This window comes from Quercus lobata, chromosome 5, assembly GCF_001633185.2.
Source record: "Quercus lobata isolate SW786 chromosome 5, ValleyOak3.0 Primary Assembly, whole genome shotgun sequence".
Classification (NCBI taxonomy): domain Eukaryota; kingdom Viridiplantae; phylum Streptophyta; class Magnoliopsida; order Fagales; family Fagaceae; genus Quercus; species Quercus lobata.
Window position 1 is genome coordinate 72,382,960 of NC_044908.1, and position 14,280 is coordinate 72,397,239.

The 14,280-nt window shown below is 36.5% G+C and overlaps 1 protein-coding gene across 1 annotated transcript; it reads right to left on the bottom strand.

The window, feature by feature from the left end:
• Positions 1-6,236: 6,236 nt before the first annotated feature.
• LOC115991077 lies at positions 6,237-7,109 on the bottom strand. Its single transcript, XM_031114824.1, has one exon. The coding sequence runs from the start codon at positions 7,107-7,109 to the stop codon at positions 6,237-6,239; it is 873 nt and encodes a 290-aa protein (XP_030970684.1).
• Positions 7,110-14,280: the final 7,171 nt, after the last annotated feature.

Sequence of the window (14,280 nt, forward strand, 5' to 3'; positions counted from 1 at the left end):
ACCCCATCTTTCGTACGGTATACTTTCTGAAAGACATCCGCGCGTTCGACTGCCGCCCCTTTATCTTTCGCCTATATGATGAACAAACATAATTACAATAAACACTAACTATATAATGTTGTTATGCCACAATTAACACAAGTCCACAATGAGATAGTCATAACAAAGTTACTGAAATTAAGAAAAAGCTGAGAGAGTAGTAACATAATGAGAGGATTTAGCTACGTTCCAAATACACATGGGGTTGTTAAATTAAGATATTAAAAATAAAAATGACATGGAGAGTTAGAAAATAGGCATCATAGACTTTCTATAATAACACTCTATTTGAGATAAGATTGAGATGCGCATCTCAAATTACCCATGAGTAACCTAAAATGTTCGGACTTAGTAAAATTACCCATGGGTGATATATACATTAAGAGGATTAACAAAGTCATCTCTATATATTACAAGGATGCATAAAGCTATGTATTACATTTTTTACTTACCAAAAAACCTATAATTTAATTAACTTATTCTTATTCCTAAAACATATGAAATGAGATTAAGTTGGTAAATTTGACCTCAAAATATCAGGGGACATCATGTAGGCATTTATGAATTCTAAGTTTACTTATTACCATTTCAGCAGAAATCTGAGCAAGACTTTTGGCCCCACATCTTGCTATGTCTTTCTGCTTGTCTCGACTCGCCTTGTTTTTGAGACTTAATGTCTGCAACCACATTACCATCAAAAAAAGAAAATTTAAAAAAATAAAAACATCTCTTGACTAAATTACCATGAACATGAGTAAGACGAAGAATATCGCATGTACCTCAGTTTTTTCATTGAACCAATAATCAACCATCTCCTTCCACTGTGCTGGGATAACCCCAGGCGGTTCAATAGCCAATACTTCTTCACGTGACAGCCCAGGTTTTTTGTGATCCTTCTTCAACTTGGTCCTGCGATTCCTCCTTAGTTCTCCTAGCTGACTCATTGCCCATCCCATTTGATTGGTTGGTTTGACAATATTGGGATCAATTATATACCGTTGCTGAAATAAGACAGTAGAGTTAGCAAAATGTAGTATTTTAATTAGGACAGCAGGTGTAAATAAAAATAACTAATATTTCCTTTTCATACTACCTCAATCTCCGTCCAACAATCTTTTTTAAACTTTTGAGGGACACTTGGCCACCCAGCAGGCGTAAGCGGGCATAATAGGCCATTCTCGCAAAACGAGCCCAACCATCGAACGAACAATTCCCCGTCATTGCCAATCGGTTGGCCTTCATCATTTAACGGCAACTGAATTTTGTACTCACCATTCATTGCCCATATGTCAGCCAACCTTGTTTTCCCACGTTTTCCAGGCCTATTTTCTGATGCTCGATTTTGTTCCGGTGCTGGATTTTGTACCGGTGTTTGGGTATGCACATAATCATCTGTATCTACAAGACCAGCCATATTAGAACTTATTTAACAAAACTTAGAAGTAGTGAAAAATGTCACACCACGCAAAAATTATGCATCTACGAATTGAAATAATAAAAGGTTTACGATTTCATGGTTACAAAACATAAGTAAATTGAGGCCTTTGTCCCACGCATTCATGTAACCCACTTACGTAGCTTTCTAAAAAGACGAGCAACCATGCTTCGTCACGGGTTGCCTATAATTACCATTTAATACATTTGGATTTAGAATATATAATTTCAACCCGATCTTCTCTGTGATCATTCAACTTCAGCAAATTTGTTTACCAATTTCCTAAAGTTGACTGGTAATTGGAAATTGACAGCTTAATTAAGCAAGTATAACAATAATCTACAAGAACATATCACGTTTTTTTTTTAATCATCATCTGGATAGAATGATACCCAAGATGGAATAGATCCTACATACTTGGAATTGATAGTCAAGGTTTTGCATTTTCCCACACTTTGTTAATTTGGAAATACAGAGGAAATGTCTTGGTTATACTTTACTGCATATAGTTGGCTTTGAGTCAAGTATATAACATGTCAGGAACATCCCAATTGAAAAACCAATGGCATGAAATTGGACTGAAGTGATTGAATGGACCATAGTGGACCTAAAGGACCGAGGTAGACACTGTAGGACCAAACTAGACTGAGCAGAAATGACTGGACTGAGCAGACCAAATTGGACCAAATAGACCAGAACCTACTGAATTGGACCCAAAGGAAATTAATGGACCAAATGGACCAAAGTCAGCAGAATATACTCAATATACCTTGATATTTTAATTATATTATGAAATGATGTAAACCACCAACTGATAATTGAAATTACAAAACATAAATTAATCCTACAATATTAAAAAACTTTGAACCAAATTAATTCCTATATGTATTAGCTAGAATTGATCTAAGCATCCAATAATAAACATCAAACCTTACATTCGAAAACATGACCAATACCTGGAGCTAGTGTCTCATCATCGTCACTTGCCACCGGTGTTGGCACCGGTCTTGCGTCCTCAGAAATGTGGGGTTCCTCCTCAGTTGCCTCCACTCGTTGTCGTGACTGTGATGATCCTTACCCAACATAAACAAGTGGCAACTGGCGTTTCCTCCCCATTCTTGCGTCCAACACCTTTTACAACACAATGAGGAAAAATGGTTAAGAAGCACGGCCAATAATTGTTAACTGTAGTAAAGATAATTATGTATGTTAAAACTATTATTTCTTAACAACACGAAAATATAACAGTTATAACATATATATGCAACAACATGAAGAAGTAACAGTTTCACCTACTAATTATATATGAGTATCAATCCGATTCTTAAGTCATGAGGACACATATATCCTATAACAAAGACACAAGTGTAACTAGAGTCTTCATTTCAAAGTAAGAAAAAAAAAAAGACAAGTCAACCCCATACCAAAACCATGTTGAATGTTTTTCCCTACAATTTTCTCTTTTAGTATAGGTAAATATTTAGTCTCGTTTGTAGCAACTTTGTTATGTAAATGAAGTAAGTTTTATTTTAGCGTATTAATTTCCTACTAAAATTATTTTCACACTTCCCAGTTTGTTTGAGTTAGCTTAATCACATATTAGTCATGCTCAATCACAATTAAATCATGTACATACTACATACATCCGTAGGCAAATTGTGAAAGAGGATAGGGTGACAATCACAACCGTTTCAAACGTCTAAATCCTTCTGGGTTGTGCTTTTCAAGTCATACGTAGAGTCATAGTGACTCTAAAGCTCTGAACGAACCGGAAAGATATGTCTATGTTATTAGTTGCATATATATGTTCAAACTTTTATTTTTTAACAATTTTGACAAAATAATAGTTTGTACATATATATGTAACAATGTCAAACTTTGCACGCAATATGCCTTTACAAATGAGAACTTATAATTTCAATAAGAATTAACTATAACACAATTACACATACCACAACAATATCCTATTACACTACTCATCATCACTGTAATCGACTTCGTTGTCATCTTCATCGTTGGAGTCATCATCAATGAACTCACACTCATCCAAGTCGTCCATTTCAGGAAGATCTCTTGGGCCAATGATAGAGGCATCAATTGTCATTCCCTCCACATCATCTCGACCCCAACGAAGGTCATCCCTACCAACATCAGGACTAGTGACAGAGTACGAGATGTTCTCAAGAAACTCATCCGTGTCATCCTCATCACAATGGGGCCCAATACCTGCATCAAATACATCTCTGGCTTTCGTTTTAACGACAACAAACCAATCTTTCTGCCTTTTATCTTCAACATAAAAAACTTGTGTAGCTTGAGACGCCAACACATATGGTTCATGCACCATTTCCTCCCCACCATGTACGGAATGATTAAAATTCACCATAGGAAACCCAAACTCATCAATCTTATATCCCCTCCTATTTTGATCATCAACCCATTTACACTTGAATAACACATGTTTGATGTTGCCTGAATAATTCAATTCAATGATATCTGTCAACACACCATAGTACATATTGCCACCTTCAGTGGCAACACTAACTCCACTATTTTGCGTTTTTCTATTTCCCTCGACACTCGAACTCCTAAATTTTAACCCATTTATGACATAATGTTTCAGCCGATTTACTGAAGTATATGGGCCTTTCGAAAGCGTGACAAGTGTATCACTAAGTCCAGTTCTTTCCCTATCAGCAGCAGTCATTGACATCACCTAATATAATCAAACAAATTAACTGAGTCTAATTAGTATCGTCCTTCTACTTATGGGAAAGTTGCAATGTTAAAAAGTTGAATATATGACACGTACATGAGATCTAAACCAGCCACAAAAGTTCTCCATGTGGTGCTTATGAATAGTAGCATTGGATATACGACAGTGGCCCTTTTGAAGTTCATCCTTCGTCAAACTTTTGTGCATCCTACATGAGATGGCAATTGTATTAGTGTTAATACACGGAGCGCACATTGGATTCTCGTGCAATTATATTGATGTCCATAATACTTACTCACGAAACTGGTAAATGTTCTCGGAATTGAATAGCACATAGCGATGAGCTTGGGTCAATTCCCTACTTTCTAGTGCCACACTTGAAACTGCCCCTGTTGACTCCTCCATCGTCCTTGTGGGTCGTGAGAATATAGTTTCAACTCCTTCCATATACCGTGAACAAAACGTTAAACATTCCTCCATTATGTAGCCTTCAGCAATACACCCTTCTGGAGCAGCCCTATTTCTTACATAAGACTTAAGGCGTGAGAGGTACCTATAATGCGCATGACAAGGTTAGTAATTGACACTAGCTATTAGAAAGCACACATGAAACCTCATACTGTACATGTATTACCTATGACTTACCTCTCAATGGGGTACATCCAACGGTACTGAACTGGACCACCAATCCTGGCTTCAGTAGCCAAGTGCATGACCAAATGTACCATCACAGTGAAGAAAGATGGAGGAAATATTTTTTCCAATTCACACAACGTCACTGCAATGTCAGCCTCAGCACTCGCAATATCAAGCACCGTAAGGGTTTTCGAACAAATTTTCCTAAAGAAACAAGCTAACTTCATCAAAGGCCTAATGACATGCGATGGCAAAGATCCTCGTAAAGCAATTGGAAGGAGTTGTTGCATCAGGATGTGATTATCGTGACTCTTTAAACCATAAATCTTACGTTCTTTGAGGTTCACACGGCGGGAGATGTTGGAAGCATATCCATCGGGCACTTTTACGTCTCGCAAAACTTGCAAGAAACCATCTTTCTCCAATGCAGTCATATGAAAACACGCAGGCGGTATCATATACTTATCATCACCTTTTCGCTGTAGGTGGAGTTCTCTCCTTATTCCCATTTCCGCCAAGTCAAGGCGTGCCTTGTAATTGTCCTTTGTCCAGTCCTTCACGTTCAGCAAAGTGCCAAGTATATTGTCCATCACATTCTTCTCTATATGCATCACATCAAGATTGTGTCGCAACTTGTGATCCTTCCAATAAGGCAATGTGAAAAAAATACTTCTCTTCTTCCAAACACACTGATTTGCCTCACCTCTCTTTCTTTTGTTGTATTTTTCTCGACATTTCTTTCCCAAACAACGTGTAAGTAAAGTTTCAGTGTCCACAATTATGTCTGACGCAACTGGTGGCACAGGAGCCACTTGCATATCAGTGAATCCATCAAATAAAGTATCTTCTTTCCGAAATTCGTGGTCACTACCCAACCATCGCCTATGTCCCATGTAACAGAATTTGCGGCCATTTTTTAAATATTTCGAGTCGGTCACTGAGGCACAACAAGGACACGCAAACTTACCCTTCGTACTCCAACCCGACACATCTGCGTATGCAGGAAAATCATGTACCGTCCACATCAATGCTACATGCAATTGGAATACATTTTTTGAAGATGCATCGTATGCTTCTACTCCAACATCCCATAATTCCCTCAGTTCTTCTACTAAGGGTTGCAAGTACACATCTATTGCAATCCCTGGCGATTTAGGTCCAGGAATAACTAGTGATAAAATCAAAGATGATCGTTTCATGCACAACCAAGGCGGGAGATTGTAAGGGACTAGCATGACAGGCCAAGTGCTGTGAGTAGTACTCAGCATTCCGAAGGGGTTGAACCCATCCGCAGCTAATCCAAGTCTGACATTACGAGGCTCAGACGAGAACTGTAAATGCGTAGTGTCAAACATTTTCCATGCATCCGAGTCAGCAGGATGCCGCATTACCCCGTCCTCGGTACGACCATTAGCATATAGCCAAGTCGGGTGACAAAAATAATCGCTGCAATCTTGGCTTTAAGGGAAACCAGCGTAGGATCTTTGCAGCTTTCTTCTTTCCCTTACTAGATGAGGCATTATTATTTGTAACAGATGCCTCATTTGGTTTCCACCTACTTTCTTCGCAACAAGGACATGCGTCGAGGTTAACATTCTCCTTCCAAAATAGCATACAATCATTGGGACAAGCATGGATCTTCTCATACCCCAAACCCAAATCTCGAACTATTTTCTTAGCCTCATAATGGTCCTTTGGCAACTTAGCGTCAGAAGGGAGCATATCCATCAAGAGTTGAAGCAACATAGTAAATGACTTGTTCGTCCAACCACAAAGAGTCTTCAACTGGAAACACATAACGTTGGCTGAGAATATGCTAAATTTTGTACACCCAGCATATAAAGGTTTGTGGACATCATCTATCATTTTGTAAAACTTTTGTGCACCATCATTTGGACCTTCAGCCGGTTGTTGCACAGTTTCCCCTTCGTCCATTGGTTCAGGTGGCATTCCATGCGTGGGGCACAAATCATGCAACATCCCACGAAAGTCACCGTATTGTTCTAAGGACTCTTGGACATGACTACTCCCACATTCAGTGGCAGTTGGCGCAGCTGCCGATTCCCCATGCCATTTCCAAAGTGTGTAATTTTGAAGCATCCCCTTACTCCAAAGATGTTCACGTGCCACCCCTGGCAGTACCAAATTCATATTCATACATTTGGTACAAGGACAAAAGATTTTCCCATCGCTTGCATGTTTTGATGCAAATTCCACAAATTTAAGTACACCTTCAATATATTCCCTTGAACCCCTCTGCTTCTTCATCCAACTTTTATCCATGACTATACAAGATAAACAATATCTGACCTACAACAACATTTGGTAATGCATAGCCAATAAGCCGTCAAATTAGATTCAGAGGTGATCTGAGACCTATTACTGATTTGTAAAGAACAAACATACCGAACTATGCATAGATTTTCGGATAACATATATATATATCACTACATCAAGAATAGCCTATACTTTCAATTTTCTAAATAGTAACACTAAATGAAGCATAACTTAATGTGATATGTTTGGAATATTTTAAGCATAATTGTTGGAATAAGATATTAACAAATCACAAATGCATGCAATTGTAATAATTATAACCTCCAGAATACCAAGATAACTATGTCCAACAACGAAGTCGTCTCCTACATGTGATAATCTAAGCTAAATGCTATGTATGATGATATTGTAAGTCCAAAATAGAATATATTGTTGCCCACTCCTTTGAGGTTCCAAGAGTTGGTCTAAGTGAATTGTTACGAACAAATCGATATGATTTGTTGATTCTATATTAGCAAGAAAGAACTGAATGCATCCATGTAATTGGGTATTACTTGTTAGGAGTCGATTGTCACATTTTGCTATGGAGTTTAAAGTTTATTTAAATTATGAAAAGCGTTAGTCAAGAAGAAAGTTGTATGAAGGGTTGAAAATCATTTAATTTATGAAAATTTATATCATTTATGAAATAAGTTAGTCAAAAGAGAAGATGTATGAAGTGATAATATCTATATTTAAGTACTTCCCAACCTATTAAATTAAGAGGAAATTGAAGTTAATTGCATATACACACACACATGCAGGCATCTCTTCATGCAATATGAAGAGCGAGATATTCACCCATTCAAATATAAAACCACTGCCCTTTCCAATACAATACTGCACGTTGGGTATGTTCCAACTGTGTTTGTTTTACAAGTATCTTTTCAAAATTTGTATCATACGGCTACATATGTCTCAGATACAGCCCTATGATATAAATCTTAATCTATATAATTAAATGAAAAGAACAATTACAACAAAAAGAGTTACAAAGATGCAAGGACACATCAATTTAAGAAAGATAGTAAGCACAACGAAGAAAAGGCGTGGGAATTGGGCGGGTACCAAGATAAAATGATAGAAAATGTAGGTGAATGGCTTTTGAGAGGCGTCTGGATTTTCGTGCACAGTGAGCGGAATTTGTTGTGAACTTTGTGCCTCTGACTATAATTTCAAATGTTCGCGAACAACATCACCTGTGAAACACATGTAAGGAACATGTTAATTAATAGATACATGTACATGTACATATATATATGTGTATGAGAATATCTGACTGAAATTCACACATATATTACTAAAAAAAAAAAATAATGACAAATCACATATAAGTAGTCATCTTAACTAATCACGAAAGAGAGATTGATACAACAGGCACTACAAGTGAGATATGCCCTTCGCCCAAAGCACGATACATTTAGATGTGAGCGTTCATGAGTACCAAAAAGATAGGTGCTTTCGTCTTGGAACAATTGTCGCGATGCTTACTTAATTTTATTTTGTAAAATAGCAGTGAGATTTATTCCTTTCTTTTAGATTATTTTAATATATTGTATACCAACATATAAAATATAATATAAAGTATATTGTTAACCTTGTCAACTGAACCAACTCCGTAAACAAACACTATCAAATTTCACAACTACCATAAGACATCAATAATCATAGTAAAATAAGACAAACTAGTCAGTAAAATTTTCATAATTAAAATCTAGTCCAAAAAGGACTAGAGGGTGAAAAGGCATAAGGAAATGACATAAAACAGTTCTACATGACTTGTTTTTCATTGACCATGTATAACATTTGTTATTGGATAACATGAGTTTAAAAATTAAATTAGTGCACTTTACCTCCCTAATGGATTGGTTATTATCATAACTAGTTGTAGGTCTATGCAATGCATGAGGCATTTACAATTGTTTGTATCGATATATATATGTTCAATAAAAAGTTTGTGCTTCTTCCAACCACATAACAAGAGTCTTCAACATAAAAAGGTACTTTGTATGGCTTTGTTTTATCATATTAACTAGTTTGTGTGATTGTATGAAAATATTAACGGCATTTATTGTTAAAGAATGAAGAGGGCAATACATTTATTTACAGATGAATTTCTACGATGATATGTTATATAATTTATACATTGTAAGATGAGCTTCACAATCTTCATATGAAATAGAATTGTACTGAATAACTTATGCATTAGAAGATTGTAGATTATGATACTAAATTTAATACCATCATCTTTAAATTTCGTCCCCCTATAAAAAATAATAATAATAATATCATGTAGGGGGAACATAAAGAAAGATAGTAAATAATACCATAAATAATTAAATTAAACAATTAAAAATAATTATATTACTTTTTGTCATTTTCGATTGAACTGGACCAATAAGACCAAGTGGATCAAAGGGCCAATTTGGACCGAAAGGACTGAAGTGGACTAAAAGGACCGAATTGGACCGAAAGGACCAAATTAGACTGAATGGACCAAAATGACCGAAGTCAACTGAATGGACCGAAAGGACTGAAGTAGACTAAAAGGACCGAATTGGACCGAAAGGACCGAAATGGACTAAAAGGACCGAATTGGACCAGAAGGACCAAAATAGACTGAATGGACCGAAAGGACTGAAGTGGACTAAAAGGACCGAATTGGACCGAAAGGACCAAAATAGACTGAATGGATCGAAGTGGACCGAAAGGACTAAGGTGGACTGAATAGACCGACATGGACCAAATTGGACAAATTATCAATAACAATGAAATGTCATTATTAGTTTATTATCAATAATTCTGAAATCTATCGGACGCTATAGTTTAAAAATCTCTAAAAAAAAAAAGGGTAAAAGACTATGAGGCTGAATATTACAAAGTTTCTTTACATTTTAAGTGCAATAACTAATCGATTCAAATCCTGTGATAGATAAGTGGGTTTACTTTGATTAGTTGAAATTAAATTTCAATACTGGAGAAACTCTTAGATGTCTATCCATTTTGAATTCATGCCCTCATTTTTGCCACCCAAATACAACAACCCAAAAAGAAAAGAACAGGAAAAAGAAAACTTATATATTGAAAAATAAGCTAATTAGTGACAGATGCACTATTGTCATTGAAAGAAACACTAACAATTAAATTGCAGATGCAGCACAAGTGCATGACCATACAACTTGAAATTGGATGACCCCAAACAACTTTGTCGAAAGCCTTGTAAAACAACTTCCCAATAATTACATTATATTTCATCCTTTTTCATTAAAGGTCGACTAATATTTAAAAGTTCTATTTATCAAAAAATATAAAACAAATTCCTCTAACCTTGTCATAATTAGTACAGTATTGTTACCCTTTTATGTCATGCTAGTATTCCTAATATTGCATCTATACATTGTTTAAATTGGAAGTTGGGCGATTCACTTAAAATCCCTCTTCCACAGAGCAGCAGCAACACACACAGCAGCAGTAGCAGCAACACACACACACAGAGCAGCAGAACAAGCAACACACACACACACAGAGCAGCAGCACACACACACACACACAGAGCAGCAGCAGCAGCAACACACATACCCACAAACAGAGCACAACACCAACAACACACACACACACACACACAGTAGCACCAGCAACACACACACACCAGTAGCACACACACAAACACAGAGCAGCACCAGTAACAACACACACACAGACATACACAGAGCAGCAGCATATCCTATAACAGCAACATACACACACACACACACACAGCAGCACAAGCAACACACACACACACAGAGACAATAGGATCCGCAGCAACACAGACACACACACAGCAGCACCAGCAACACACACACACCAGCAGCACACACACAAACACAGAGCAGCACCAGTAACAACACACACACAGAGCAGCAGCAGCAGCAATAGCAACATACACACACACACACACAGCAGCACAAGCAACACACACAAACACAGACAATAGGATCCGCAGCAACACACACACACACACACACACACACACACACACAGATATCAAAAACCCACCAAGCAAAAATGAATTCATCGATCAAACATCTCCAAAACCAAATATTGAAATCTAAAACCAAATATTAAGATTGAACATTTATACCCAAAATCAAAACCCTAGATCGACGGCCCAAACCCTAAACCTAAAATCGAAACCGTAAAGCAAAAATAGGAACCCCAAAACAGGAATCAAAACAAAAAATTTGGAAAAACTTACTGCTAGTGGCCTTGCGAGAATGGGTGTGTGCCAGCGATCGGTGAGAAGAAAACGAAGAGGAGGAAGAGCAGAGGGAGGAAGGGGATTCACATAGGGTTGAAGTGAGGGGATTCACATAGTCTTGAGATCGGTGAGAGTGGGCTGAGATCGGTGAGGGGAGTGTGAGATCGGTGAGAGTTGTCTACGATCGGTGAGGGGATGTGCGAGCGTTGAGGGGACTGTGTTGGAGCGGTGAGGGGAATGGGCGATCGGTGAGGGGAGTGTGGGCGATCGGTGAGGGTCTTGTGCGATCGGAGAGCCAGTTTTCTGATTTGATGGTAAGGGATTCACGTTTCGTTTTTTTTTTGTTTATACTGAAACTTGAAGCTGCGTTTCAAACGCAGCTCCATCCTGGTACAGTACGTTTCAAGGGGTCTGAAGCTGCGTTTTTGAAACGCAGCTCAAGCTACAATTAAAAAAAAAAAAATTAGCCGCACGGCCTGAAGCCGCGTTATTGAGCCGCGTTTTTGGAAAACGCGGCTCCAGCCTTTCCTTTGAGCCGCGTTCTTGGAAAACGCGGCTCAAAGGAACGGCTGAAGCCGTGTTTTCCAAAAACGCGGCTCCAAAACGCGGCTTCAGGCTCCGTTTTTTGTAGTGTAATAAACTCCAATTGTACTTGTGGGAAAAGAAAAGTGGATGCATTTAATAACTAGAAGCAAGAGTAAAAGAAATCTTGATTCAATATTCTCCGATCACCACTGCTTAAGATATTCCCATGTTAGAAAATTGTAATATGCCACTAATTAAGGTTTAGAAATTTAAGATTAATTTTTTACTCATAATACTAAACTAATGGCCTATTCTCAAACTTCAGTGTTAGGATAAGCTCACATCGAACAGAACCCAAGAGAGCCATTTAGTTGGTAGTCGTGGTAGCATTCATAGGCCACATCTTAGGGTGCTCACAATTATACCTTAAACAACAGTATACACATCCAATATGAATGTGATTTAATGTTTTTTATTTTCTAATATATAAATTTTTTATAATTTTTATTATAAATGGACTGATTAATTCTTACTTGTATAATTTTCATACAAATATTTATGGGTTATAAAAATTAAATATTATTTTTATTTAATATGTATATTGTAAACATAAACATAAAAATAAAGATAAGTACATTGTGTTTGTTTTATTTTGAGCCCACAGACATATTTTAATCTTTATTCAAATTTTGAGAATAGGGAAATTTGGAAATTGAATTGTCAACATATGAATTTATTAGGATATTTATACCTCATCATCATTTGTTTTTTAAAATAAAGACTAAAATATTTATGCCTCCTCATCCTTTATGAGAGGTGCTTAAGCTTAAGAGTCTCTAAGCTCTAAACAAGTTTTAGTATCCAAAGATAATTCAACATTGTTTTGTTGTGTTCTTCCACTTACTATTGATTTCATTGACTCTTCTTTCGTTGTAATTTTTTTTTATACAATCACAATTTTCCAAACAAACAAGTGCAATTTTAGTTAAGTCTTGAAGTATTCAAAGAGCCAACTATTTAAGTGTTCAAAGAGCCAATTCTCTTCCACGTATTCACAAACAAATTCAATTTTAAGCAGTTTTGAAACTATAAAAATCTACATTACACATTCACTATGTATATTTAAATGTTTTTTTATTTTCTATTTAAATTTATTTATTATTTTCTTTTTATTGGTTGCTAATAAATTCTAACTTATTGGTTATTTTTCATATATATATATATATATATATATATTCAAAAAACTTAAAGTATTGCAAATATATTAAAGAAATAATAATTCTCTAGAATATAACGTCAATAATTAATGTTCATGAACAACATAGTTAAAGCAAAAACAAACATTTGTTTTTTTGGAGATCACTGCAGAACGCTTATTTATATTAATTTCAACCACTATTTAAGTGATGAGAAGTAGAATTTAACTAAAATACATCGCTTCACGTTATGGGTGATGAAGAAGGTAAGAGAAGAATAAACAGATTAATGCTTCTTCACTTTATATAGTACCCCACAAACTTTTTCAACATTTTGATCTCCCTACGTGTCTACTTACTCAAAGAAAGCAACTAGAAATCTCTTTATTGGGAGAAATGAACTATAATGATAGGAAACTCAAAGTTACTCCATCCATCCTAAATTGTTGGTCTTGTTTAGAAAACCTAATTTTTTAAGGAAATATCATTAATTATCCTGTTTCTCAATTAAAAATATAAAATTTTCCAAAATTACCCTTAAACAAAGTTCTAAAAAAATTTACTATTTAAAGTGCTTGTCTTTGGTAGGAGCAAAATATAAAACTCAATAAATTTATAGCTTTTAAATTTAGAAACAAAACAAAATTTTGCAACTTCCTAAAATGGAAAATGTAAGGACACGATTCGTAACGAACCATAACAGTGTTGGGCTCGCTCGTAAAAAGGCCCAAACAATCTCATTTGTAGAGCGTGGGTTTGAAAGGCTAGGCTTTGGTCACCAGGCGGTGGGTTTTTCGTGATATCCATACATGGTTAAGTCGTTTTCGCCCTTGGAGTCTTTCTCCTGGAGGCGGGCTGGGAGGCTCTGGTTTTTGGCCATTTTTCCCAGCCCCTGCTATGAATTGCTTACTTTTCCTTTTATACTGGCCTGTGTTTTTTATCCTTCGTCCACATGTAGGATCGACGTTCCAAGACTGATACTTATCCCATCAGCCCATACCCAGAGTGGTTGGGGGTGGTTGTAAAAGCTGGAGAGTATGGCTCTGTCAGGTGCAGAGTATTGAATGGCAATAAGGGCAGCTTTCCCTGGTCGTTACACTTTCCAGCATACCCCTTTCTATTGGCACAGATATTTTAGATTTTTTCCCAAGTTGTTTCTATACCATTTTTGCCCTTT